The sequence below is a fragment of the Rhincodon typus genome, chromosome 5 (genome assembly GCF_021869965.1).
Source record: "Rhincodon typus isolate 14 chromosome 5, sRhiTyp1.1, whole genome shotgun sequence".
NCBI classification, from domain to species: domain Eukaryota; kingdom Metazoa; phylum Chordata; class Chondrichthyes; order Orectolobiformes; family Rhincodontidae; genus Rhincodon; species Rhincodon typus.
In genome coordinates this window covers 2,009,727-2,037,641 of record NC_063336.1, presented here as the reverse complement: position 1 = coordinate 2,037,641, position 27,915 = coordinate 2,009,727, and the positions used below count along the sequence as shown (strand labels likewise).

At 41.1% G+C, this 27,915-nt stretch overlaps 1 protein-coding gene across 2 annotated transcripts in view; it reads left to right on the top strand.

The window, feature by feature from the left end:
- The window catches only part of enah (ENAH actin regulator), a 281,703-nt gene extending 254,983 nt beyond the window's left edge, over positions 1–26,720 (top strand). For both annotated transcript variants that reach the window (XM_048597460.1, XM_048597461.1), the window contains 3 exons: positions 4,620–4,698; positions 22,310–22,367; positions 23,095–26,720. In XM_048597460.1, the coding sequence (XP_048453417.1) occupies positions 4,620–4,698; positions 22,310–22,367; positions 23,095–23,132 (175 nt within the window). In that variant the 3' untranslated portion in view covers positions 23,133–26,720. The remainder of the gene's footprint in view (positions 1–4,619; positions 4,699–22,309; positions 22,368–23,094) is intronic.
- Positions 26,721–27,915: the final 1,195 nt, after the last annotated feature.

The following is a 27,915-nucleotide window of genomic DNA, read 5'->3' as shown; positions in this document are numbered from 1 at the left end:
TCTACTTATGCACATAGTGCAAATGGCACAGGGCAGGTCTTGTAGAATCATGGAATTACTTCTTGTTCAACATGCAAGGTGGCCTTGGCTCCTTTGTTAGTCCCTAAACCTTCCTGAAAAATGTCCCGATATTTAATTAGGATTTCGCTCGGGCAGCCATTTTCTAATCGAAAAGTGTTGAGCCAATCAAGGTCAATCTTTCTCAACCAATTTCGCCCCATCAGGCTTGGTCCCGAGCCTTTTACTACTAATCAGTGGTAACTGAACGAGCTGCTTCTCATACGAGCCTGGAACTGAAGTTGTACCCTTTATCTGTAAAGGTTTGCAGAACGTTATCTGTGTCTCTGGATTAACACTCCAGCGGTAATACCACTAGTCCATTCCCTTCCCTGAGCTAATAAAGGAAGGAATTCCATACGCCTCAACCACCTTAATAACCTGTCCTGCTACCTTCAAGGATCTTGCACTCAAAGATCTCTCACTTCCTCTACATTTCTCAGTATCCTCCCGTTTATTGTGCATATCTTTGCCTTCTTTGACCTCCCGGAATCTGACATTTCACACTACTCTGGGTTGAATTCCATCTGCCACTTTTCTGCCTACCTGATCAGTCAGTTGATATTTTCCTGCAGTCTACAACCACCTTCCTCACTATTTCTATCAATTATGTAGCCAGTTTTTGTGTTGTTTGAAAACTTCTTGATCACGCCCCTATATTTACATCCAAATCATTAATATATACCAGAGAAAGCGGGGATCCTGATACTGAATCTTATAGAACCCCACTGAAACTAGCTGTTTTGTTTTTATTTCAGATCACCAACATATCAGTGTTTACTTTTACTCCAAACCTAATGGCTTGGTAGATCATTTCAGAGGGTAGCTAAGAGTCAATCACATTGCTGTAGGTCTGAAGTCACATATAGGCTAGACCAGAGAAGGATAGCAGATCTCCTTACCTAAAGGATATTTGTGAATCTGATGGGGTTTTATTTACAACAATTGACAGTGGTTTCATGTCATTGTTGCTAAGACCAGTTTTTTTGCATCATTCCAGATTTTTTCATTGAATTTAAATTCCAGCTGCCAGAGTGGAATTTGAACTAGTTAGCATTAACCTCGGCCTCTAGACTACTAGTGCAGCGGCCTTATCACTAAGCCACCACCTCCCCCTAAGTAGGTAGGATAGATATATCTCTAGATATGAATGCAAAATACTGCAAATAATGGAAATTATAAACAGAAACAGAATGCTGGAGAAACTCGGAGGTCTCATAGTATCCTTGAAGAGTGAAACAGAGTTAATGTTTCAGAACTTCAATTCTGAAGAAGTCATTCAACTCAAAGTGTTAACTGTGTTTCTCTTTCCATAGATGCTGCCAGATTTGCTGCTTTTCTCTGTAAATCTCTAGGCTTTGATTTGTGAGGAAATCGAAGATACATGTGCAATTTGCATCAGGAATTATGCCAATGTAGTTTGAGTTTATAGGAAGAACTTGGTAAGAGTCTACACATGAGATCTTGAGTAAATGAAAGTGCACTGACTGAGAGGTAACTCTTGAAATGAATGATTAATTGACTGGTCGATAGGAAACAATAGGGATAAAGGAAATAAAAACCAAAAGAACTGCGGATGCTGTAAATCAGGAACAAAAACAAAGTTGCTGGAAAAGCTCAGCAGGTCTAGCAGCATCTGTGGAGGAGAGAACAGAGTTAACGTTTCGGGTCCGGTGACCCTTCTTCAGAACTGTTGGTGGCTGGGAAAACGTCAGTTTATATGCAGAAAATAGGGAGGTGGGTGGGGTAGGGAGTAAATGATATGATAGAGCCCAAAGAGAGAGAAAGGCAGTTGGACAGACAAAGGAGTTGCTAACGATCAGGCTGGGAGGGTGAATAGTTGTTAATGGGGGCTGTTAGTGACTAGACAGTCCCCTTTGTCTAGTGTACCTATAGCGATAAAGGAAATACTCTTTCATTTATGGCATATCATAAATTATGTTCCTCTGGGACCCGTACAACTTTTTTCTTTATTCATACATGAAATGTGGGCATTTATTGCCCATCCCTAGTTGTTTTTGAGAAGGTGAGGTGAGCTGCCTTCTTGAACCACTGAGGTATTTGGTGTAGGTAGATCCACAATACATTCAGGGAAGAAGTTCCAGGATTTTGACCCAGCAACCCTGAAGCAATAGTCTTATATTTCCAAGTGCGGATTGGAGGGTACCTTGCAGGCAGTGTTTCTGGGGCAACAGATTTTAACCAGAAGTATTCGTGACTTGGAATAAAGTTGTATGTTCAAGTTTATAAATGATGCGAAGATATAAGGTGCAATATGTTGTGCACAAGAGAACAGGTAGTTCAAAAGTGATGTAAACAAAAAGGAGAAAGCTACTACAGGTTGAGTTCTTTATTCAGAAGTGAGAAGCCAAATGTTTTAATTTGAATTAGACAAACTGGAATAGTTTCTTAATTGAATCCATGTACTAAAAATAATAAATTCATTCAATAGAGTAGGTAACGGGAAATATTTTTTTCTGCATTTATGCAGAAAGAGAAGCCAGAATATTCAAATTACAGCTAGGACATTCAAGTATAAAAATAGGAATCTACTTTTTAACTGAAAATCTAAAGACTGTGGACTCTGGGGGTGCTGTCACTTGAAAATTTGAAAATGGTAGACTTTTGTTAAGTAAGGGCATCAAACAATAAAGAAGCCAAGATGCGAGAGTGAAGTTGAGGTCATGATGAACCAGAATCTGGCTAAATGGTAAAATAGGTTCAAGGGGTTGAATGGCCTACTCCTGTTCCTAGGTCTGTAATTGACTGTAGGAATTCCGATCACACGAGTCCTAATTTTCCTTTCACCCATTTAAACTTTTGCCCCTTTTATGTATGTTTATGATATAAAGCAGTAACATGAATTTGCTGTCTATTATCTTCTACATGTCTAGGTTTGCCAGATACAACAAATTATATTGAGAATTATGTGAATTGCTTTGGTAATTTTGTTGGACGTAGTGCTCTGTAAATCCATACATTCATTTTCTATTAAATCCCCTCTGTAACTTTTCAGAGGACTTTCTGCTATCTTCAGTGCCAGGTTTGGCCCTGTGATTCTGCCTTCATGACTGAAATAGTTCATGTGTGTGTCTGTGACCAAAACTGAACAAATTATTTCAGATTTGGTCTGACTATAGCTTCAGTATAAAAACTGAAAGAACTGTGGATGCTGTAAATCAGAAACAAAAACCAAAATTGCTGGAAAAGCTCAGTTGGTCTTGCAGCATCTGTGGAGAAAAATCAGAGGTATCGTTTTGGGTTGAGTGACCCTTCCTCAGAACTGGGAGGGGGTCAGGACGGGTCACTCGACCCGAAACGTTAACTGATCGTTCTCCACAGATACTGCCAGTAATTTCTGTTTTGGTTACAGCTTCACTACGATATTCTTCAAAATGTTTTCCATTTATTATGCTTTCTGTTTGTGATTACCACTGATCTAACTGATACAGTGTGCTTCTATTTGCAGCAATTTGGTCTGATGTCTAGAATCTTTCCACATTGCTCTTTAAATTATGAGTCTGCCCGCAAACTTAAACTTGGTGCAAGAATAGCAAGGAAGTGATAGTCTGTCCTGTGGTGTTGACGTGCAACGTGGACCCATGGTGACACTTCAGCTCGTTTTCCTAGTGCAGTTAGTGTGATAGATGTACAAAGTCTATGGTTTAAAAAGCTGAAGAGACTGTGTTTGCAAGTAGCCAATAACACATTGAAATATACAAAACCAGCATGAGGCTTAGAGTCCAATTACACATCTATCAGTGTTGGAATGTGATGTAAAATGAATTGATTTATAGACTTCAGGACTCATTTTGGTATAATACTCGCATTTCAGTGGGTTTCTGAAGGAGAAGATCTGAGGAAAATGTGATTTTGGAATCTGTGGTCTTGAGATATTGGTACTGAAGTTCACAAGTGGTAGATAAAGAATTTAATTGTATTATTATTTTTAATGTAGTAATCTTATTTTAATAAGGAACTTGCAAATGCTTTTCTTTATTTATAATAAAAATTTAGAATGGCATCTGCTGGTCAAGATAAATTAAAAGTTGTGGCACTGTTAACACCTTGGTGCAATTTCACCACTAATCTTTCAGGTGTATACACATTGACTTTATTGAGGCACAGCTATTTTTCTTTCCTTTATTCATTAAGGGGATGAGGGCGTCACTGGCTAGGCCAGCATTTATTGCCCATCCCTAATTGCCTAGAGGGCATTTCAGAGTCAACCATATTGCTCTGGGTCTGGAGTCACATATAGGCCAGACCAGGTGAGGTTGGCAGTTTTCTTCCCTAAAGGACATTGTTGAACTAGATGGGTTTTTCCAACAATCGGCAATGGATTCATGGTCATTAGTAGACTCTTAATTCCAGATATTTATTGAATTCAAATTCCACCATCTGCTGTGGTGGGATTTGAACCCAGGTCCCCAGAACATTACCTGGGTCTCTGAATGAACAGTCCAGCAATAATACGACTAGGCCATTGCCTCCCTGTTAAGGCATCTTGGTTTCTCTTAAGTCATAATGCAGTGTAACTGTTCTCTTTTCCCCTATTCCAGAAGCAAATCTGCATCAAGTGGCCCAGCAAATACTAATGGTGTGCAAGCAGAATTCTTGGATTACGACAGATTGAAACAGGTATGTTGGATGGCTTTTCTGTTTTTTTTTCCTTTTCCCACATTATTAAGAACCACATGTTTCTCAACAAATCATTGCTATTCCTCTGGCTTCGTTGAAATTGTAGTGTTTCTGAATACAGTTCTGTTGTTGACAATGGCCTATAGTGCCCATAATAGCTTTGAGCTGCGAGATGTATTCTGAGTCTATCCACTTAGCACAGTATTAGTACCATGCAACACAATGGAGGATGGCCTCAGTGTGAAAAGGGGACTTTGTCTCCACCAGGGGTGTGTGGTGGCCATTCTGTCCAGTGCTATTGTGAGCAAGTGAGGACAAGGTCAAGTGATTGATTCTTTCATTATCTGCTGAAGGCCTGGTCTAGCTAATTGTTCCTTAGGACTTGTTGAGTTTGGTCATTAGTGGTACTACTGAGCCAAGGTAGATGATAAGCAATGAACTCTTCATCAAGAGTACATTCTGCGCCTTTGCTATCTTTAGGGCTTCTTCCCAGTTTTGTTGAACACGATGTTGTGAAAAGTCATGGGGTCTAGAGTCAGTGTTGAGGAAGCCCAGGTCCACTCCTTTCCGAATGTATAAAACAGATGGGTTTTTACAACACTTGACAGTGATTACCTGCTTACTGTTTAGATTTTAATACTGATTTTTTTTGTCAGTTCAAATTACACCATATGCCAAAGTTTCCTTTGAATCATGTCCTTAGAATATTAATCTAGGATTCTGGATTCCTAGTTACCACTGTTGCTGTCACCTTCCCCTAAATCCTGTAGCTTATGACACTTAAGGTCCATATTCAACTGATTTCGAATGGAATAGTGGCTTTTATCCCTACCACCTTTTCACGCAATGAGTTCTAAATTCCCACCACTCTCTAACTAAGGTTCTCCTCAGCTCCCCCAATCTCATTTTAGGTCTACAGTTCCTCGTTCTTGACGTCTTTGCAAAGGGAAACAAGTAATTCTTACACCTTATCTATAACCATTTTAATTTTATACTAAATTAAAAATGAATATATGAACAAGAAGCAGGAGCAGGCCATTCAGACCTTCTGGTGTGGTCTGCCATTCAATAAGATTGTAGCTGATCTGATTGTGGCATCAATTCCACATTCTGGTCTCCCCAATAACCTTTAACTCCCTTATTAATCCTCTGCCTTAAAAATATTTCATTATCCTTCTTCCAGTACTCACTGAGGAAGAGAATTCCAAAGATTCATGCCCCTTTGAGAGAATTTCTCCTCTTCACCATCTTATGTCAGAGATCCCTTATTTTTAAACTTGTTCTAATCTACAGCGTAACATCCATTCTACCCCATTACATCTCTTCAGGATCTTTCAATTTCAATAAGAACATAGAACAGTACAGCACAGTACAGGCCCTTCGGCCCACAATGTTGTGCCGACCTATTATCCGACTCTAAGATCAAACTAACCTGCATATCCTACATTTTACTATCATCCATGTGCCTATCCAAGAGTCATTTAAATGTCCCTAATGAGTCTGACTCCCCTACCACTGCCGGCAGCGCATTCCACGCACCCACCACTCTCAGTGTAAAGAATCTACCTCTGACATCTCCTCTATACCTTCCTCCAATCGTCTTAAAATTATGCCCCCTCATAATAGTCATTTCCGCCCTGTTAAAAAGTCTCTGGCTATCCACTATCTATGCCTCTCATCATCGTGTACGCCTCTAACAAGTCACCTCTGATCCTGCTTCGCTCCAATGGGAAAAGCCCTAGCTCCCCTAACCTTTCCTCATAAGACCCGCCCTCCATTCCAGGCAACATCCTGGTAAATCTCTTCTGCACCCTTTCTAAAGCTTCCACATCCTTCCTATAATGAGGTGGTCAGAACTGGACACACTATTCCTGGTCTAACCAGGGTTTTATAGAGCTGCAGCATAACCTCGCGGCTCTTATACTCAATCCCCCTGCCAATGAAAGTCAACACACCATACGCCTTCTTAACAACCCTATCAACTTGGGTGGCAACTTTGAGGGATCTGTGGACGTGGATCCCAAGATCCTTCTGTTCCTCCAAACTGCCGAGAATCCTGCCATTAACCCTGTATTCTGCATTCAAATTCAACCTTTTCTGGGTTGAATTCCATCTGCCACTTCTTTGCCCAGCTCTGCATCCTGTCAATATTCCATTGCAACCTACAACAACCCTCCACACTGTCCACAACTCCACCAAACTTCGTGTCATCAGCAAACTTACTAATCGACCCCTCCAATGCCTCATCCAAGTTATTTATAAAGATCACAAAGAGCAGAGGTCCCAGAACAGATCCCTGCGGAACACCACTGGTCACCGAGCTCCAGGCTGAATACTTTCCGTCTACTACCACCCTCTGTCTTCTATTGGACAGCCAGTTCTGTATCCATACAGCCAAATTTCCCTGAATCCCATGCCTCCTTACTTTCTGAATGAGCCTACCATGGGGAACCTTATCAAATGCCTTGCTAAAATCCATATACACCACCCTGAATCCCATGCTCTACCTTCATCAATGTGTTCTGTCACATCTTCAAAGAATTCAATAAGGCTTGTGAGGCATAACCTTCCAGTAGTCTCTGGAAGAGAATTCCAAAGATTCATACTGACTATTTCTCACAAAGCCAAGCTGACTATTTCTAATCAAAAGATGCTTTTCCAAATAATCATAAATACTATCTCTCAGAATCCTCTCCAATAATTTGCCAACCACAGAAGTAAGACTGACTGGTCTGTAATTCCCAGGGTTATCCCTATCCCGTTTCTTGAACAAGGGAATGATATTTGCCACCCTGCAATCATCTGGTACTACTCCAGTGGACAGTGAGGACGCAAAGATCATCGTCACAGGCGCAGCAATCTCTTCCCTCGCTTCCCGTAGAAACCTTGGGTATAGACCATCTGGCTTAGGGGACTTATCTACCCTCATGTTTTTCAAAATTTCTAGCACGCCCTCCTTCCTAACATCAACCTGTTCAAGTATGTCATCCTGTTTCATGCTGTCCCCACAAATGTCAAGGTCCCTCTCATGGATGAATACTGAAGCAAAGTATTCATTAAGGACCTCCCGTACCACTTCCGACTCTACGCACAAGTTCTCTCCACTATCCCTCATCAGCCCTACCCTTAGTCTGGCCATCCTCTAGTTCCTCACGTAAGTATAGAATGCCTTGGGGTTTTTCTTAATCCTACCCGCCAAGGCTTTTTCATGCACCCTTCTGGCTGTCCTAAGTCCATTCTTCAGTTCCTTCCAGGCTACCTTGTAACCCTGTAGAGCCCTGTCCGATCCTTGCTTCCTTCTTCCTCTTGACTAGATGTTCTGCATGTCTTGTCGTCCAAGGTCCCTTCAACTTACACCCCTTCCTTGCCTCAATGGGACAAACCTATCCAGCACTTGTAGCAAGTGCTCCCTAAATAACCTCCACATTTCTGTTGTACATTTCCCTGAGATCATCTGTTCCCAATTTATGCTCCACAGTTCCTGCCTAATAGCATTGTAATTCCCCCTCCCCCAATTAAACACTTTACCATATTGTCTGCTCCTATCCCTCTCCATGACTGTAGTAAAGGTCAGGGAGTTGTGATTACTATCACCGAAATGCCCTCCCACCGAAAGATCTGACACCTGACCTGGTTCGTTGCCAAGCACCAAATCCAATATAGCCTCCTCTCTAGTCGGCCTATATTGAGTCAGAAATCCTTCTTGGACACACCTGACAAAATCTGCTCCATCCAAACTATTTGCACTTCGGAAGTTCCAGTCAATATTAGGGAAGTTGAAGTCACCCATGACAACAACCCTATTATTTCTGCACCTTTTCAAAATCTGCCTCCCAATCTGTTCCTCTGTCTCTGTTGCTATTGGAGGGTCTATAGAAAACTCCCAATAAAGTGACTGCTCCTTCCCTGTTTCTGATTTCCACCCATACTGACTCAGTAGGCAAATGCTCCTCAACAACCTCCCTTTCTGCAACTGTGATACCATCCCTGATTAGCAATGCAACTCCCCCCACCTCTTTTACCTCCCTCCCTATTTCTTTTGAAACACCTAAACCCCGGAACATCCAACAACCATTTTTGCCCCTGTGTTATCCAAGTGTCCATAATGGCCACAACATTGTAGCTCCAAGTACTGATCCATGTTCTAAGTTCGTCACCCTTATTCCTGACATTTTGTGCGTTAAAATAGACACACTTCAACCCGTCGCACTGACTGCAACTTTGCCCTATCAACTGTCTGTCCTTCCTCACAGACTCTTTGCATGCTATATCTGCCTGTACAGCAGCTACCCCATCCTCTGATCCGTAGCTCCGGTTCCCATCCCTGCCAAACTAGTTTAAACCCTCCCAAAGAGCTCTAGCAAACCTTCCGCCCAGGATATTGGTGCCCCTCTAGTTCAGGTGTAACCTGTCCTTCTTGTACAGATCCCACCTTCCCCAGAAGGTATCCCAATGATCCACATATCTGAAGCCCTCCCTCCTACACCAGCTCTGTAGCCACGTGTTCAGCTGCACTCTCTCTCTATTCCTAGCCTCACTAGCCCATGGCACCGGGAGTAATCCTGAGATTACTACTCTGTTTGTCCTGCCTTTTAGCTTCCAACTAAACTCCCTACATTCACTTTTCAGGTGCTCATTCCTTTTCCTAGTTATGTCATTGGTACTGAGGTATACCACGACTTCTGGCTGCTCACCCATCTCCCTTAAGAATCCTGTAGACTCTATCCGAGACATCCCTGACCCTGGCACCTGGGAGGCAACATACCATCTGGGAGTCTCACTCGGGACCACAGAATCTCCTGTCTGTTCCCCGAACCATTGAATCTTCTATCACTATCGCTCTCCTATTCTCCCGCCTTCCCTTCTGAGCCACAAAGCCAGGCTCAGTGCCAGAGACCACTATGGCTTTCCCCTGGTACTTTGACACCACCCCCCCAAACAGTATCCAAAGCGGTATACTTACTACCGAGGGGAACAGCCACAGAGGATCCCTGCACTGTCTGCCTATTCCCTTTCCCTCTCCTGACGGTCATCCAACTACCCTTATCGTGTAACTTGGATGTAACTCCTCTCTATCATCCCCTCAGCCTCCCGAATGATCCGGAGTTCATCCAGCTCCAATTCCCTAATGCGGTCTGTGAGGGGCTGGAGTTGGGTGCACTTCTTGCAGGTGAAGTCAGAAGGGACACTAGTGGTGACCCTTATCTCCCACATCCTACAAGAGGAGCATGCAACTGCCCTAGCTTCCATCCCCTCTACTGTAGACCGCCAAAGAGATAAAAAGGGAAAAAAATGCTTACCTTACTGACCCTCCACACAGAGTCTTTCGTTTTCTGTTAGAGGAGGAGGATGGGTGGGAGACACTACATGTGTAGTGTTTCGGGTTTAGCCACTGCCCAACTATATTAGTGCTCTTGCTCTTCCTTCACTCCGCCTATTCACAAGGCAACTTTTTTTATAAGGAAGCCTTACCTTCTTGGCTGCCCCCTGACTCGCACTGTCACCACTCTCGCCGCTGAATTAGAGCCTCTTATTCTTCTAAACTTCAACAGATTCAGGCCCAACCTGCCCAACTACACCCCATTCCATATATCGGTTGAGCAAATCTTCTCTGAACTGCTTCTAAAGCATTTACATTCTTTCTTAAATAAGGAGACCAAATCTGTGCATAGAAACATAGAAGATAGGAGCAGTAGAAGGCCATTTAGCCCTTCGAGCCTGCTGCACTATTCATCACGACCATAGTCGATTGTCCACCTCAATAGCCTGATCCTGCTTTCTCCCCATAACCTTTGGTTCCATTCGCCCCAAGTGCTATATCTAGCCACCTCTTGTAATCATTCAATGTTTTGGTATCAACTACTTCCTGTGGTAAAGAATTCGACAGGCTTGCCACTCTTTGGGAGAAAAGATGTCTCCTCATGTCTATCCTAAATGGTCTACCCTAAATCCTCAGACTGTGGCACCTAGTTCTGGACACACCCACCATCAGGAACATCCTCCCTGCATCTACCCTATCCAGTCTTGTTAGAATTTTAGAAATCTCTATGAGATCCCCCCTCTTTTGTCTGAAATCCAGCGAAAACAATCCCAACTTCGTCAATATCTCTTCAAACGTCAGTCCCGCCATCCCTGGAATCAGCCTGGTAAACCTTCACTGCACTCCCTCGGGAGCAAGAGCATCCTTCCTCAGAAAAGGATACCAAAACTGCACACAATACACCATATTCCAAACGTGGCCTGACCATACAAGTGTAGTAAAACATCCCTACTTTTATACTGCATTTCCCCACACTAAAGAAGAATATTCCATTTGCATTTTGAATCGCTTGCTGTATTTGCATACATCTACCAGCACTCCCAGATTCCTTGGAGTTCTGCAGTTTGCCTCCATTTAAATAATATACCCCTTTTTTCATCTTCCTGGCAGAGTAGACAACTTCACACTTTCCCACATAATACTCCATCTAGCAATTTTTTGCCCACATATTTAACTTACTTATATTCTTTTGCAGACTCTTTATGTCCACATCGCAACTTCCTTTCCAACCTATCCTTGTATCGTCAGCAAAATCATAGCCATCAGTTTGGTCCATTTATCCAAATCATTTTTATAGGTTATAAATAATTGAAGGCCCACACATGCACCAGTGGCATACCACTTGTCACATCCATCCAGATCAAAAGTTACCCATTATCACCCATCCACTGCTTTCTATTAATCAGCCAATTCTCTCTCCATGCTAGTATGTTATTCCCTTTTGTTGTTCACCCCTTATTTCACATGATTAAGAGTCCACCATACTGCTGTGGACCTGGAGTCCTATGTAGGCCAGTCCAGATAAGAACAGCAGATTTCCTTCCCTAAAATACCTTAGTGAACCAAATGGATTTTTTAATTACAATTGACAATGATTGCATGGTCATCAAGACAGTTGGCGAGTAATAGCAGATGCTATTTCAGAATTTTTTTTTGACTGCAAGATATATTTCAGTGAGGAAATATGACTCCAGGAAGGGAATAAACCAACCATTGTATACCAAGAAAGTTTTATTTTATTTGTTTATGGTATGTTGGTGTTGCTGGCTAGGCCAGCATTATTGCCTGTCCTTAAATACCCAGAGGGCAGTTAAGAGGTCTGGATTCACATGTAGATAAAATCAGGTTAAGGATAAAAAACACACATATAATGTGGCATAAATTAGTGGAAAGCCAGAGGATTTGGAAAGTTTTGGAAAACAAAAGATGGATATGGATTCATAGAATCATACGGTACAGAAGAAGCCCTTTGGTGCGTCAAGTGTATACGGACAAAAATACTCTAAATCTACTTTGGTCCTACAGCACTTGGCCTACAGCCTTGACTTTTATGACATTTCAAGTGTTCATCCAAGTACTTTCTAAAGGTAGTGAGGTTTCCTGCCTCAGCTACCCTCTGAGGCAGTGCATTCTAGTTTGCCTGCCAGCTTCTGGATTTTTCCTCAAATCCCCTCTAAATGTCCAGCCTTTCACTTTAAAATTATACCCCCTTGTTGTTGACCCTTCATCTAAGTGGAACAGGTGTTTTTATATCCACCCTATCCAAGCCCCTCATAATCTTATACACTTCATTGAGGGGCCCTCTCAACATTTTCTGCTTCAAATAAAACAACCCGAGCTTACCCAGCCTCCCTTCAGACTTTAAAGGCTCCATCCCATGCTGTATTTTTGTGAATCTCCTTCGCACTCCTCCGGTACAATCACATTCTTTTTATATTATGGTGACCAGGTCCAGATGAGTAGTATCATTTATATATATCACAAACAATAAAAGAACCAGGACTGATCGCTGAGTTCCACCACAGGACAACAGTCTCCAGTCACACAAACAGCCTTCTACTATCACCCTCTGTCTCGTACACTTTTGGGTCCAACTTGCCAAGTTACCCTGGATCCTATACGCTTTTGCCACCTTTATCCTATGTGGGACCTAGAGAAAGGCTGAAATCCATATAAACCACAAAAACTGTACTACTCTCATCTATATACCTGGGATAGCAGGAACTGCAAATGCTGGAGAATCTGAGATAACAAGGTGTAGAGCTGGATGAACACAGCAGGCCAAACAGCATCAGAGGAGCAGGAAGGCTGAAGTTTCGGGCCTAGACCCTTCTTCAGAAATGGGGGAGGGGAAGGGAGTTCTGAAATAAATAGGGAGAGAGGGGGAGGCAGATAGAAGATGGACAGAGGAGAAGATAGGTGGAGAGGAGACAGACAGGTCAAAGAGGCTGGGATGGAGCCTGTAAAGGTGAGTGTAGGTGGGGAGTTAGGGAGGAGATAGGTCAGCCCAGGGAGGGCGAACCATTTCAACTCTCCCTCCCATTCCTCAGACGACATGTCCATCCTGGCCCTCCTGCAGTGCCACAATGATGCCACCCGAAGGTTGCAGGAACAGCTACTCATATTCCGCTTGGGAACCCTGCAGCCCAATGGTATCAATGTGGACTTCACAAGCTTCAAAATCGCCCCTCCCCCTACCGCATCCCAAAACCAGCCCAGCTCGTCCCTGTCTCCCTAACCTGTCGTTCCTCCCACCTATCCCCTCCTCCCACCTGAAGCCCCACCCCCATCTCCTACCTACTAACCTCATCCTGCCCCCTTGACCTGTCCGTCCTCCCTGGACTGACCTATCTCCTCCCTAACTCCCCACCTTTACTGGTTCCATCCCCGCCTCTTTGACCTGTCTGTCTCCTCTCCACCTATCTTCTCCTCTATCCATCTTCTATCCGCCTCCCCCTCTCTCCCTATTTATTTCAGAACTCCGTTCCCGTCCCCCATTTCTGAAGAAGGGTCTAGGCCCGAAACGTCAGCCTTCCTGCTCCTCTGATGCTGCTTGGCCTGCTGTGTTCATCCAGCTCTATACCTTGTTATTTCATCTATATACCTGGTCACTTCCTCAAAATTTTCAGTCAGGCATTACCTCCACTCACAAAGTCATGTGACTATCCTGATCAAACCTCGCCTCTCGAAGTGGAGATTAATTCTTTCTTTCAGCATTTTATCCAGCAGTTCACTGCCACTGATGTGAGACTCACTAGTCTGTAATTCCCTGGTTTACCTCTACCTTCTTGAAAAATGGAACTGCATTTGTTGTAATCCAGTCCTCTGGCACCTTATCAGTGACCGGTGGCTTTAAAAATTGGATCACAGCCCTGGTGATTTCCTCCGTTGTCTCCTATGGTAGTCTGGAATAATATATAAGACATCGGAACAAGGAGCAGGAGTAGACAGTACAGCCCCTCGACTCTGCTCTGCCATTCAATATATTCATGATGATCTCATTCCACCCCATATCAAAAAAGTGATGAAGAGGAAGTAAAGCATCTTTGAGGATAAAGTAGTAAATAATATAAAAACAAACAGTGAGAACTCCTTTAAATATATTAAAAGGAAGACAGTGGCCAAAATAATATCAAATGAGGCTGGGGAAATAATAATGGGGAACCAGGAAGAAACAGAGGAGTTGAAAATACTTTTGTATCAATTTTCATGTTATAAGACATTAAGAGCAATGGCATCATGAAGGGGAAATGATGCCTGATGAATTTATTATAATTCTTTGAGGAAACATCAAGCAGGATAAATAAACGAGAAGCTGTAGCTATAATGTATTTAGATTTCCAAAACGCATTCGATAAAATACTGCACATAAGGCTCCTTAATAATATAAGAATCCATGGCACTGGGGTAGTATATGAGCATGGATAAAGGTTTGGTTAACTAATTGAAGACAGAGAATTGGGAAAAATGGGGCATTTTCAGGACGGCAACCTGTAAATAGTGGAGTGTCACAGGGATCAATGCTGGAACCATAATTATTAAAATGTATTTCAATGACTTAGATGATAGAAGGGAATCTACTATAGCCAAGTTTGTAGGTGAAAGAATAGGTGAGATAGTGAGGACGTTGTAAAGCCTCCACAGAGGGATGTAGTCAGGTCATGTGATAGATAGAATATAATGTTGGAAAATGCGAGGTTATGCACTTCAGCCGGAAGAATATAGGAGCTGAACATTCTTTAAATGGAGAAAGATTGCAGAAAGCTGCGGCACTGAGAGATTTGGGGGTCCTCATGCATGAATTGTGCTCAGATGCTAGTATACAAGTTCATAAGTTCATCAGGTAATATGGAATGCACATAGAGTTATACAACACAGAAACAGACCCTTTGGTCCAACTCGTCCATGCCGACCAGATATCCTAAACTGATCTAGTCCCATTTGCCAGCATTTGGCCCATATCCTTCTAACTCTTCCTATTCATGTACCCATCCAGATGCCTTTAAATGTGGAATGTTGACATTTATTTCAAAGGAAGTGAAATATGAAAGTAGGGAAGCCTTGCTAAATCCATACCAGGCACTAGTCAGACCACAGCTGGAATACAGATTCACAGAATTATTGCGATGCAGAAGGAGACTATTTGGCCCATCGTGCCTACACTGGGTCTATTATCTAGTGCTACCCTTCTCCCTTTTCACCATATCCCAGCACACCATTACTAATCAAAAATAAACATCCAGTACTCTCTTAAATGCCTCAATTTGAACCTGCTTCCACCACATTTCCAGGCAGTGCCAACCCTGACAATTCGCTGTCTGAAAAAATGTTTCTCACATCACCCTCCAGTGGGGCTTTGACCTATCTCTGGCGTGGTTTGTCCAGCATGAATTTCCCTTCTCTCATTCCCTTGGCCCCAGTGCAGATTTGGCCTAGCCTGTGTGGTTTTCCCTTGGCCCCTTCTGTCCTGAATATTTCTGATTCTTTCAGATTTGTTCAATACTTAACCAGACCATTCATAGTCTTACTGCCCTGACTATGGGTGATAATTAAAATATACTCACCCTTTTGCGGAGCCGTTCTGAAGATCCAATAAGAGTATCGTGTTCCTGACGCCAATTGTTGAAGTTAGATTATTTTATGATGTCATTTTAGGATACTCAGGTCCAGGATAACAATTGATTATTTTACCAACATGTTGGTAGGTCACCACCTGGAGAAACTCCAAAGTAGACCTCTGCCCTCAACAAGAAATTTGAGATGTTTATACATTGTAAGTCAGGTAGAGAGTACATTGTTCAAATTCTGAAATTATCTGTTTTGGATAAACACCTTGTTTCCCACACATTCCAAACTAGTAGGGATGCCTTTTACCTATCTTTCCAGGTGTCACCCTATTTCCTTCCTAGAGCCCGTGCTTATTCTCACAGCTTTGAGATCCCCCTAGTTTTGTCTGTTGGTACTTCACTCTGTGTGCAACGTCCCAGCTTCAGAAAGAGTCAAAGTTTACTGCTAGTTTAGCCACATTGCACTTTTGCAAGATTGTCTGTCTCTACCACATCAGTAATAATTCTTATTCTCAAATAAAAATAAATAAATCAAATATGAGTCTTATTTAATAAGTTAATTAAATTCTCTACTTCTTTCTAATGTACTTGCTCGACCTAACTTAAGATTTTATTAATCTTTCTGAAATAAATTGATGTGGATTTAACCCGTGTTAGCCCATGCCGTACCCAATATTTTCCCCTCACACTTCACTCGCACTTTAAATCAATGCCCTCTCATCCTTTTTTCCTTCACAGTTGGAAACAGCCTTATGCTATCTACTCTGTTTAGCCACTCATGGTTTTGGAAACCTCAATCATATCTCCTGATAGCCTTCTTCACTCCAGGGAGAACAGACCCTTTGATGACTTTTTATGGTCTTGTTAGACTAGCTTTTTATCTTAGATTTTCATTTGAATCCATGTCCCAGAACATTAGCCTGCAGTTCTCAATTATGAGTGTGGTGACATTACCATACACCACTGCCAGCCCTAAGCCATGACTCTTATTTTTTCTTTTCTGACAAGACATGGGAGCAATAAAAGGCCATTTAACCCATAGAGTCTGCTTCACTATTTGGTGAGATCATAGTTGATCTGATAATCCTGAACTCCACTTTTCTGTCTTTTAACGTTGAATCCCTTAATGATTAAAAATATATCTCAGCATTAAATATAGCTAACCACCCAACATTGCTAACTCCCGTTAAAGAATGCCTTGGATTCTTTGCTGTCTGAGAGTGTGTCCTCTGGTCCTAGAATCTCTCACAAGAAGAAACAACCTTTCTGCATCTACCCCTGTCAAGATTCCTTTGAATCTTATATGTTCCATAATGTTGCCTGTTATTCCTCTAAACTCTAATGAATACAGGCCCAACCTACTCAGCTTCTCATACGACAGTCCCTTCATACCTGGGATCAGTCTAGTTAAACTCTGTGGACTGCCCCCAATGCCAGTTATATCCTTCCTTGGATGTGGAGCCCAAAACTGTTCACAGTATTGCAGCTGTGGACTGACCAGTGGATTGTGTAGTAGTAGCAAAACTTCCTGCTTTTATACGCCATTGCCTTCAAAATAAAGACCAAAATTCCATTTGCCTTCCCAAATACTCCTGAACTTGGCTGCAAACTTTTTGTGATTCATGAACAAGGACTCCCAAATTCCTCTGTGCTGTAGCTTTCTGCAGTCTTTCTTAACTTAAATAATACTCAGCTCTTCTATTCTTCCTGTCAAAGTGCATAACCTCACATTTCCCCACATTATGTTCTATCTGCCAAGTTTTTGCCCACTCACATAACCTGTCTAGATCCCTCTGCAGACTCTTTGTGTCATCTTCACCACTTGCTTCTCACCTATTTTTATGTCATCCACAGACTTGAGAACAGTACATTCATTTAGGTCATCAAATCATTAATATAATTTGTAAATAATTGTGGCCCCAGCAACGATCCCTGTGGCATTCCACTAATTATAGGTTTTCATCCTGAAAATGTCCCCTTATCCCAACCCTTTGTCTTCTATTAGTTAGCCAATCCACTATCCATGCTAATATACTACTTACAATACCATGGACTCTTATCTTATTAAGTAGTCTAATGTGTGCCTTCTGAAAATCCAAACATATTACATCCACTGTGTCCCCTTTATCTATCCTGCTTATTACTTTCTCAATGAATTCTAATAAGTTTTTCAGGCATGATTTCCCCTTCATGAAGCTATGCTGATGCTGCTGGACCATATAATGTATTTCTAAATGCTCCGCTGTTAATCCTTTAAAATGGATTCTAGCATTTCTCAGTAACAGAAATTAAGCTAACAGGCCAATAGTTATCTGTTTTTGTCTCCTTCCCTTTTTAAATAAAGGTATGTCTACATTAGCAGTTTTTAAACCTCTGGAACATTTCCAAAATCTAAGGATTTTTGGAAGATTGCTATCAGTACACCCACTGTCTCCGTAGCTACTTCCCTTAACATCCTCGGATTCATCCCGTTAGGTCCAGGGGTCTCATTGTTCTTTAGCATGTTAGTTTCCCAAGCACCTTTTTCTCTAGTGATAGTTACTGTATTTATTTCCTCACCTCCTGTTGTCCCCTTGATTATTTTGGCAAACTATTACTGTCTTACACTGTGCAGACTGATGCAGTGTAATTTATTCAACCTTGTAACATTTTCTGGTTCCTCATTATTATTTTCTCAGTCTCAGTTTCTTAGGTGCCTGTGTTCAATTTGGCTTCTCTTTTCCTTTTTGTTTTTTTCAACAAAGCTCTTGCTGTCTGCCTTGTTATCATTTGCAAGTTTATTCTCAGTTTATCTTCCCCTCTTTGTAATTTCTTTGGTCATCTTTTGTCGGATTTTAAAACTTTCCTAATCCTCTAATTTCCCACTAAGCTTTGCCACGTTGTATCTTTATTCTTTCAAATTGATGTTATCCTTAACTTCCCTGGTTAACCATGCTTTTCTTATCCCTTTCCTAAAATCCCTCTTCCTCACCGAGAGATATCTTTGCTTTGAGCTGTGAACAATCAAATGTCTGCCATTGTTCATCATTAGGCTTTTCTGTTAAACCCTTTCCCCAGCTCACACCATCTAGCTCTGCCCTTATTTCCTTGTAACTTCCCTTGTTTAAGCTTAGCGTAGTTGTTTCTGACCCAAGTTTCTCCCTCTCAAAATAAATGCTAAATATTATGGTCACAGTTTTCTATGGAGTTTTTTACCTTGATAGATTGTTTTAGGAAATCCTCCTTTCTAGTCCTACCGATGTTGACTATTGGATCCCTCTGTCTCCAAGTTCCTCTCCAACCCCAAGGAGATGTTCTTAACCCTGGCACTGGGCAGGCATAACAGCTATAACTCCCACCCATGCCTGCAGAGAACAGTATCTATTCTCCTTATTATACTGTCCTCTAACACTACTACATCCTATTTCCTCCCCTCACTTGAATGCATCAAGGTGCTCTTGTTATTTTGCTCATTGTCCCTGTCCTCAATTTCAACCCCTTGGTCCTCATACCTGCCTCACCTGCATTCGTGCTCTCTTGTCTGTGATCACAGACTAATTTTGAATGACCTAATCTGGAACAAAGTGTCTAGGTGACATTTCCCTTCCCTGATGTGGTGCAATGTCAGCAGCTCAGACTCCAGCTCCTCAACTTAGATCCAAACTTCCTTGAGCTGCAAACACCACAGAGATGTTCCCTTTGGATCACACTGGTGTCCGGCAGCTTCCATATGTTGCAATTACAACACATCACCCGTTCTGCCATCATTGTCAAATTTGATTTAAGTTGCAAATTAATTACTTGAGATTCTTTCACACTCTTGTGATATTTCATATTTATAAAAAGAAAAAAAAAAGCACTGTCAATCTCACACTTAAGCAGCTACTTTTAAGAAAAGATAGAAGAAAATCACTGGAGACTTTTTTTAAAATCATGAATGGGATGAGGACTTTGCTGGCTAGGCAGAATTTATTGCCCATCCGTAATTGCCCAGAGGGCAGTTCAGAGTCAACCACATTGCTGTGGATCTGGAGTCACGTGTAGGCCAGACCAGAGAAGGATGGCAGTTTCCTTCCCTAAAGGACATTAGTGAAACAGATGGGTTTTTCCAACAATCAACATGGTCATCACTGGACTCTTAATTCCAGATATGTATTGAATTCAAATCCCACCTTCTGCTGTGGCAGGATTCAAACCCAGGTCCCAGAACATTATCTGGGTCTCTGGATTAACAGTCCAGCAATAATACCACTAGGCCATTGCCTCCCCTGGGACTTAAACACAAACTGAAGACCTTACTTTTACATTGAAGACTATAAATCTTCATCAGTTCTACTCACTAAACAGCCTCTTTCCCTGCATTTGCATCACACTGTGGTCTATAATGTCACTCCGCCTCAGGTCTCACTGCAGGTCAGTCCCTCAATCCATACCTTTTATCCTTTCCCACTCACCTCTCGCTCTGGAGAGTTTACTTCTTGCAGTAAACCTGAGTTAAAGCACTTCTGCCCCCCTTAGCACTGAATTTCCAATAGTATACTCACTCAGCTTTCATCTTACTCTAGGCAGTAACTAGTGGCATACCACAGGGATCAGTGCTTCAACCCCAGTTATTCACAATATATGCTCATGATTTAGATGAGGAAATAAATCTGGGTGGGATGGTGATGCATGAGGAGAATGCAGAGATGTTTCGGTCAGGTTTGGACAGGTTGAATGAGTAGCAGGTGCATGTCTGATGCAGTGTAATGTGGGTAAATGTGAGATTATCCACTTTGGTAACAAAAACGGGAAGGCAGATTATTTTCTGAATGGCGATAGATCGGGAAATGGGAATGTGCAACCAGACCTTGGTGTCCTTGGACACCAGTTGTTGCCTGATTGCATGAAGATTTTCCAAATGCCTGCTTTAAACTCCTTAGTAATAGATTCCAGCATTTTGCCCTCCTAATCAATCTTTTCTCATGGCTAGAATTTTCCATTCCTACCAACATCCTCTTGAATCTCCTATATACCCACTCTAATGCATTCACATAATTCCTGTTTTTAGTGACAGAACTGTACTGTACTCCAGCAGTACCCTGACTAGTTTTTATATTGTTCCAGCATAACTTTCCTGCTCTTCTACTCTATGCCTCAGTAAAGGCAAGTATCCTGTACGCATTGTTAGCCACATATCTCACTATAAAGATCTGTGAAATGCACTCTGAAGTCCTTCTGCTTCCTGTGCACTTCTCAGCATCTTGTCATTTGTTGTCTATGTCTTTGTGTTGTTAATCCTCCACAAGTACATTATCTCCCTTCTCAAAATTGAATTTCAGTTGCCACAATTTACTTAATTTGCCAGACCTGGTTCTCCTTGTATGCCAATCAGTGAGCCAGGAGGCCTGGGTGCAAGTCCCAGCTGCTCCAGAGGTGAGTAATAACATTTCTGAACAGGTTGATTAGGAAGGCATAAAGTAAAGCTACACTGTCGATAAAAGTAAATATGCAGGTGCAGCAGGCAGTGAAGAAAGCAAATAGTATTTTGGCCTTCATAGCGAGACAATTCGAGTACAGGAGGAGGAATGTCTTGCTGCAATTGTAAGGATCTTGGTGAGACCACACCTGAAGTATTGTGTGCAGATTTGCTCTCCTTACCTGAGGGAGGATGTTGTGGCTATGGAGGGAGTGCAACCAAGGTTTACCAGTCTGATTCCTGGGATGATAGGGCTGACATATGAGCGGAGACTGGTTCAATTAGGACTGTATTCTTTAGTATTCAGAAGAATGAGGGGGATCTCATAGAAACCTATAAAATTCCAACAGGACTAGAGAAGATAAACACAGGAAGGATGTTCTCAATGACAGGGAGTCCAGAATCAGAGGTCACAGTCTAAGGATACAGGGTAAACCTTTTAGGACTGAGATTAGGAGAAATGTTTTCACCCAGAGAGGATAAGCTTGTGGAATTCTCTGCCACAGAAAGCAGTTGAGTTCTAAGACATTGAATGTTTTCAAAAGGGTATAGCCCTTAGGGCTAACAGCATCAAAGGTTATGTGGAGAAAGCAGGAACAGAGTACAGAGTGGGATGATCAACCAAGATCAGATTGAACGGCAGAGCAGGCTTGAAGGGCCAAATGGCTACTCCTCCTATTTTCTATGTTTCTATGCTACTACCTTCCTTCAACAAATGAATGCCAACTGTACATACTTGACCTGTGCCTTTCTAACTCATCATTTATGTTGTTCCCTCAGAATATTTCCACAGTGGAGGTTAGAACGACTGGCCTGTCACAATTCAACCTATCTCCCTTTTTAAACAAGGTTACAATGTTAAGAGTGCTGTGCTATTACACTGTAGCTGGAAAAAGTTGTAAAATAGTAGAGCCTACACAATCAATTCTCTTGATTGTCTCAAAATTCAGAGAAATATTTCATCTAGACCTGTTGATTTATGTACCTTCATTCATGATCACTGCCTTTATACTTTCTCCGTCATTATATTTATCCCGACCAATATTTCACACTTCTGTTTAATGATATCCCTTATAGATTTTGTTGTGATCTGTGTTCAGTTTACGATCTGACTCCAGAGCACTCATTGAGTTGGCTTCTCAAATTGTTTCCCATCAAGATCAATTTTGCTGTAATAGGATTGTTGAAGACAGTACCACCTTGGATGGAGCTCTTGTATGCAAATTTTATGCTTTTATTTTCACTTGCTTTTTAATTTTCTTCGTTGGAATTTGTTTGTAAAAATAGGATCTCTTGGAAGAAATGAGGAAAGAGCTTCAGAAACTAAAAGAAGAGCTTATCAATGGTGAGTACAGACACGATGTAATTTATAAACTAACTCAACCAACATTTACTGACTGCCCGCACCTCATGCAGTTATCAAACACTAAGAACACCCTTCACAAGCTGATATCAGAACACTTCCCTGTCGTGTTGCTAATAAACACTCAAACCATTCCCCTCTCATGACGTTATCAGTCTCTCAGATCCAATGTTATCAAGCAAGGTTTTGATCTCTCTTGGTGTCTTGTGTGTATGACAACCACACCGATCATTGGCATAGTAACATGGTAATCTACAAATTACTAGATAAATTGAACTCAATTTTATACTTTACATTTTAATGGTACAACTCTCTGCTTGTGGTTTGTAACGTTAGTACTATAAGCACTACATTATTTGCATGAGAGAGACATTTGTTAGTTTGCATATTTTCAGTTTTACAAGCTTTAAATGGTAAGATCTAAGGGGGCTTGCCTTTTGAATTGATAGAAAGTGTCTAAACACCAACTGTTTCAGCTCAGTGAGTGCTTTCTTTGCTAAACTGCCTATGAAACTAGAACAACTACATACATTTATATAGCACCTTTAATATTTAGCATAGTACAATGTCAAAGATGCAGCAGGTAAATAACTTCAAGAAGGATAATCTTACTCAGGTGAAATTCAAACAATATATAAATGCATGTGTAAGTCCAGTTTTGGGCTGAAATGGATAAGGTCATACTAAAGCATTTCTCCTTTTTCCACAGCAATCAGACAGGAACTGAGTAAATCCAACAATGCGTAGACAACGTATCAAATGGAATTGACCCTTTAATTAAGAAGTGATGACAAATGACAGTGAGAGGGTGATGAGAAAATGACAAGACATCCAGCAAAAAATGGGAGGGAAGAGCTCTCCCATATTCTGCAGTTGGAGATTTTGCGGGCAGCCTCATCACACCGTTGTGCTTTTCTTTATTTTTCCCCCTCACTGCTTGCCGCTTTTTCTGACTTTTTTCTCAGAGGAAGAGAGTCTTCTTACTGTAAAATTATGCAAAGTTTCTTAAGTCTGTTGAAATCTAATCACAGTGTGCTGAGAAGTCACATAAATTGAAAGAAAAAAATTTGCACAACAATTGTGTTTCTTTTCATTTTTTTCCTCTAGGAGGTGGCTTATAATTTGAGCACAAATCTTGGAGACAGCTAACTATAGAGCAGTTAGTGCTACACCTTTCCCAGGAATATGGTCTTACCTGAATTGGAATGGCAAAGTTTATACATATAGGAAGATGCATTGAGTATAAAAGCCTGGCAGAATGTTTTGTGCCTGTAGTGAGGGTGTCCTGGGATTATGTTTTTTTTTAATATTCAAAGCATTGGCAGTTCACAGGGTTTAAGGATACAGAGATGCCTTCCTTAGTTTATTATCGTGATAATGCTTTACCAAATCAAAGACTTGTCTGTTAATCCAATCAATAATGTAAGTTAATCAGTGCAGTGTCTGTAATCATTTTTTCCCTGATTGCGCATGTTGAGATGTAATTCTTTTTATAGATCAAAATTGTCTGTAAATTGGTATTTTATCCCATTCTATCTGAGCAATAGTCAGTCATGTTAATTTTCCATCCAGTTGCCTTTTCTCATGTAGGGCGTGGGGAGAGAGTGAAGCTGAGCAATCTGACACAACGTTCTCGTGTGGCTCACATCTGTATATTCTGATAGACCTTGTGCATTTCTGCACACATTTAGTTTTTCTGATCAGTTTTCATAAAGTATTTGTGGCTAATAGAAGAGAAACACTTTCCAATGTCTTTTGTTCATTTATTTTTGCTTGACACGCAGATGTGATCCAAAAGTACACATGAAAGGACATTGAACTATTATGGGTATGATTATAGAGATCCCTTAATTCCTAATCATTGGGTAGAGTCCTGAGCATTGGCCTCCTTTGTAGCTGCAAGTTTAAACAATGTCCTCCTCACAAAGTCACTTGCTGCTAAGATGGAACACTTCGTTTCCACTCGGTATTTTATCCAGCAGTTTAGAGACCCTGTGAAGCAGGTGGGTTTCATAGCAGGCACATGGGATGTTTTCCACCAAAATCCCCATCCACCATATCTGCAGGTAGCTTTGGGACATGTTTGCTATCTTTTCTGGGATACTGAAGGAGTCCTGTTCCATTTGTGTATGTAGACTTAACTGAAGCTATGCATAAAGTTTTTTTGGAAAGATTTGTAGCTCTGGTCGTGGATGAGGTTGCAGACTTGCTCGCCAAGCTGATGTGTTTAATTGCAGATGTTTCATCATCCTGCTACATTTCACCGGAGGTGCACTGATGATGCTACCTAGCAGGGTGTTGAGAAGTCTGCAGTCCATCACACCAGCTCAGTGAGCAAGTCTGCAACCCAAAGCTATGCATATTAAGCATGAACATTGGTTTCTCACTTAGTCTCGTAATGTATGAAAAACAAATTGATCCCAGAATTGAATTTTTTTTTTAATGTAGCCTGGCTTTTTTAAAATTCAATTTTTAGCCTGATGTGGCCCTCCAGCTTTCACAGTTGGAGTGATAGGGCATTGCTGTGATATTATAATCGTTCTTTGAAGAGGGAGCCACTCCAGAAACAGGCCACCAACTCTTAACTATTTAAGTTGGATTAGTCCCTGCTGTTTGGGATAGCACCCACATACATAATGGCTGTGAAGCAGGATTCTTGAATTTCAAATCCGTTACATTTAGTAACTTCTTGAAACTGATTTTTTATTTGCTGCAGACAGTTACTAATGGCTTGCCTTGCTTCCAGCATTACTCATCTCTAGTAATCACCCATCACTTATGAGCCACATGACTGTGTTTCGAGAACCAGATTTTTTTTTGTTTAAAGGTGGCATTACTGCTTTATATGCAGCACTGCTTCAGGGACTGTCATTGCTATCAGAATAAAATTCATTTTCCTTGCCCAATGTGGGAATTATGAACAGGGTGCTTAATCACTTTTTTTAAAAAGTCCTTCAGTAAGATTGGTGTTTTTGTTTTGGCATATCCTAAATTGAAATCCCGTGTTAACTACAGTGTTAACCCAAAAGCTTTCAGTTAAAAATGTCTATGTGCGTTAGCAACTATCGTTCAAAAAAAAAGTCAAATAATTTCAATAACAAAATTGTATAAACAGCTTTCGAAATTTTATAAAATCTTCAGTTCGTATCTTGTGGTCCTTGATCATTGAAGTATAGATAATAGTTGCCAGTATAGCTCAGAATCCTAGTCAGCTGTTGAATGGTGGATGAGTGTAGTTGTATCTTTGTTGTCTAGATTATGCTGAACTCATGGGATCTAATGAAAGTTCTAGAAAAGTAAACTTGTGTAAAAGATAATGAAATGGCTGATGTGATTGTCAAGATGATCATTAACCACTTAATTTCAAAGCATTTTTCACTATGGTATTCAGATGTATAAAAGCATACTCTTAAACAAAATAATCACAAACACTGTTGTTTTTTACATTAAGAAACATTTAATTTTTTTGTATAAAAGGTGAGACTTTTCCTTTTTGAAATGTTCATTAATTCTTTTCCTTGGTTCATCTCCAAGTATTCAGATCAATAGATTCAGAAGAATATCAAGGGGAAAGGCATTGGTGATGTTGTGGGATGGTCATGTTCCTTAAATAACTTATTCTTTTCCTAAATTTCAATAGAGGTGATTGGCCTCTGCATATTTGTCTGTCCACAAAGTGGACTTGTGATAATTGTGCAGAAGAGGATCTTGGCCACAGTCCTAAATTCTAACACCAGGGTAACTTGTATATTGGAGTTTCCAAGTGTTACATCAGCCAGTGCTTTGAGCTTAAACCAACTCCTTCACAGATGATGGGCAAAGTTTATTCTGCCAGTTAAAAATAACTTGGGAAAACTATTTGTTAATTCCACACTCCTAAACAATCTAGTCTTCCTTACTTGTGGAAAGAATGTTGTAGTTTGCAGTTCTCATCCAGTACTCACGTGGAGCAAGAGTCAAAATACTGGTACATAGAATCCCTACAGTTGGAAGCAGGCGATTCAGCCCATTAAGGTTCACATGACCACTTTTAATCACAGCTATCTCAGATGTACTTTTAAGTCAATAGTTAAGCTAAAAAACTTGCCTTTCCTATGAGTCAACAGAAATTAGGTATTCTTGTTTTGTTTAATTAGCAGTGCAGCTATTCAGTGGACCATTGTACCTTAACCAATAGACCTGTCTGTATAGAAATGCTTTTCAAAAAATAGTTCCACCTCATATTAAACGTGGAATTTTTTAAAAAAGCATTATTCTGGTTTAGCTGAAATAATTTGTCAGAAATCACACAACACCAGGTTATAATCCAACAGGTTTACTTGAAAACACAAGCTTTTGGAGTCTTACATAGATAACACAGTATGGAGCTGGAGGAAACAGCAAGCCAGACACCGTCAGAGGAGCAGGAAAGTTGACATTTCGGGTCGGGACCGTTTCTGAAAAAGGGTCCCGACCCAAAACATCAACTTTCCTGCTCCTCTGATACTGCCTGGCCTGCTGTGTTCCTCCAGCTCCACAATATGTTATGTCTGACTCCAGCATCTGCAGTTCTTCCTATCTCTTTCGGAGTCTTACTCCTTCTGGTGTTAGAGAGAGAGGTAGTATCAGACACAGAATTTATAAGTAAAAGATCAAAGGGTCACACCACTGATGAGGATGTACTAAACAAACCTAAGATGCTGTTAAATCTTTAATTAGTTAGAAGGCTTTAATTGATTAATATGTATATGTAAATCCCCGAATTCCCTTCAAGTCACTGTCCTGAAAGAACTAAATGTTTTATCAGTGTAAAGAAGAGGTGACATTTTAGGTCAGACAATGCATGTTAGGTGAAAGGCCTTGTTTAGAATCTGTTTGTGTTTTGGTTTGGAGTCAGACTGGTTTTATTTCTAAAGTAGGAATTTATAAAATGCCACATGAACTGACTGTCGATAAATTCACCCTCATAGATTCACAAGTCTGTGCGTGTGTGTATGTGCTTCATCCTTGACCACAATGTCTTCACCTTCCACAACCAGTTCTTCATCCAGACACATGGAACAGATTTGCTCCCCAATATGCCAACGTTTTCATGCACAGGTTCGAACAAGACTTCTTTGTTGCACAGACCTCTGACCAATGCTATACACCAGATACATTAACGACATTTTCTTCCTTTGGACTCATGGCGAGGAATCCCTGAAACAACTATGTAGCGATATCCACAAGTTTCATCCCCCCATCAGAATTACCATCATGGACTACTCTTTAGAATGAATCTCATTCTTAGACACACGTATCTCCATCTAGGACAGACACCTAAGTACCTCACCCTCCCGCAAGCCCACAGATAACTTCACAATGCTGAATTTCTCTAGCTTCCACCCTAAACATTTTAAAACAGCCATTCCCAAGGACAAGCCCTACGCTTACAAAAGATCTGTTTGGATGAGGAGGAACAAGATGGAAACCTGCAGGTGTTCAAGGACACCATCATAGGAACAGAATACGATGCTCAACTCAGCATTTGCCAGTTCTGACATGCCACAGC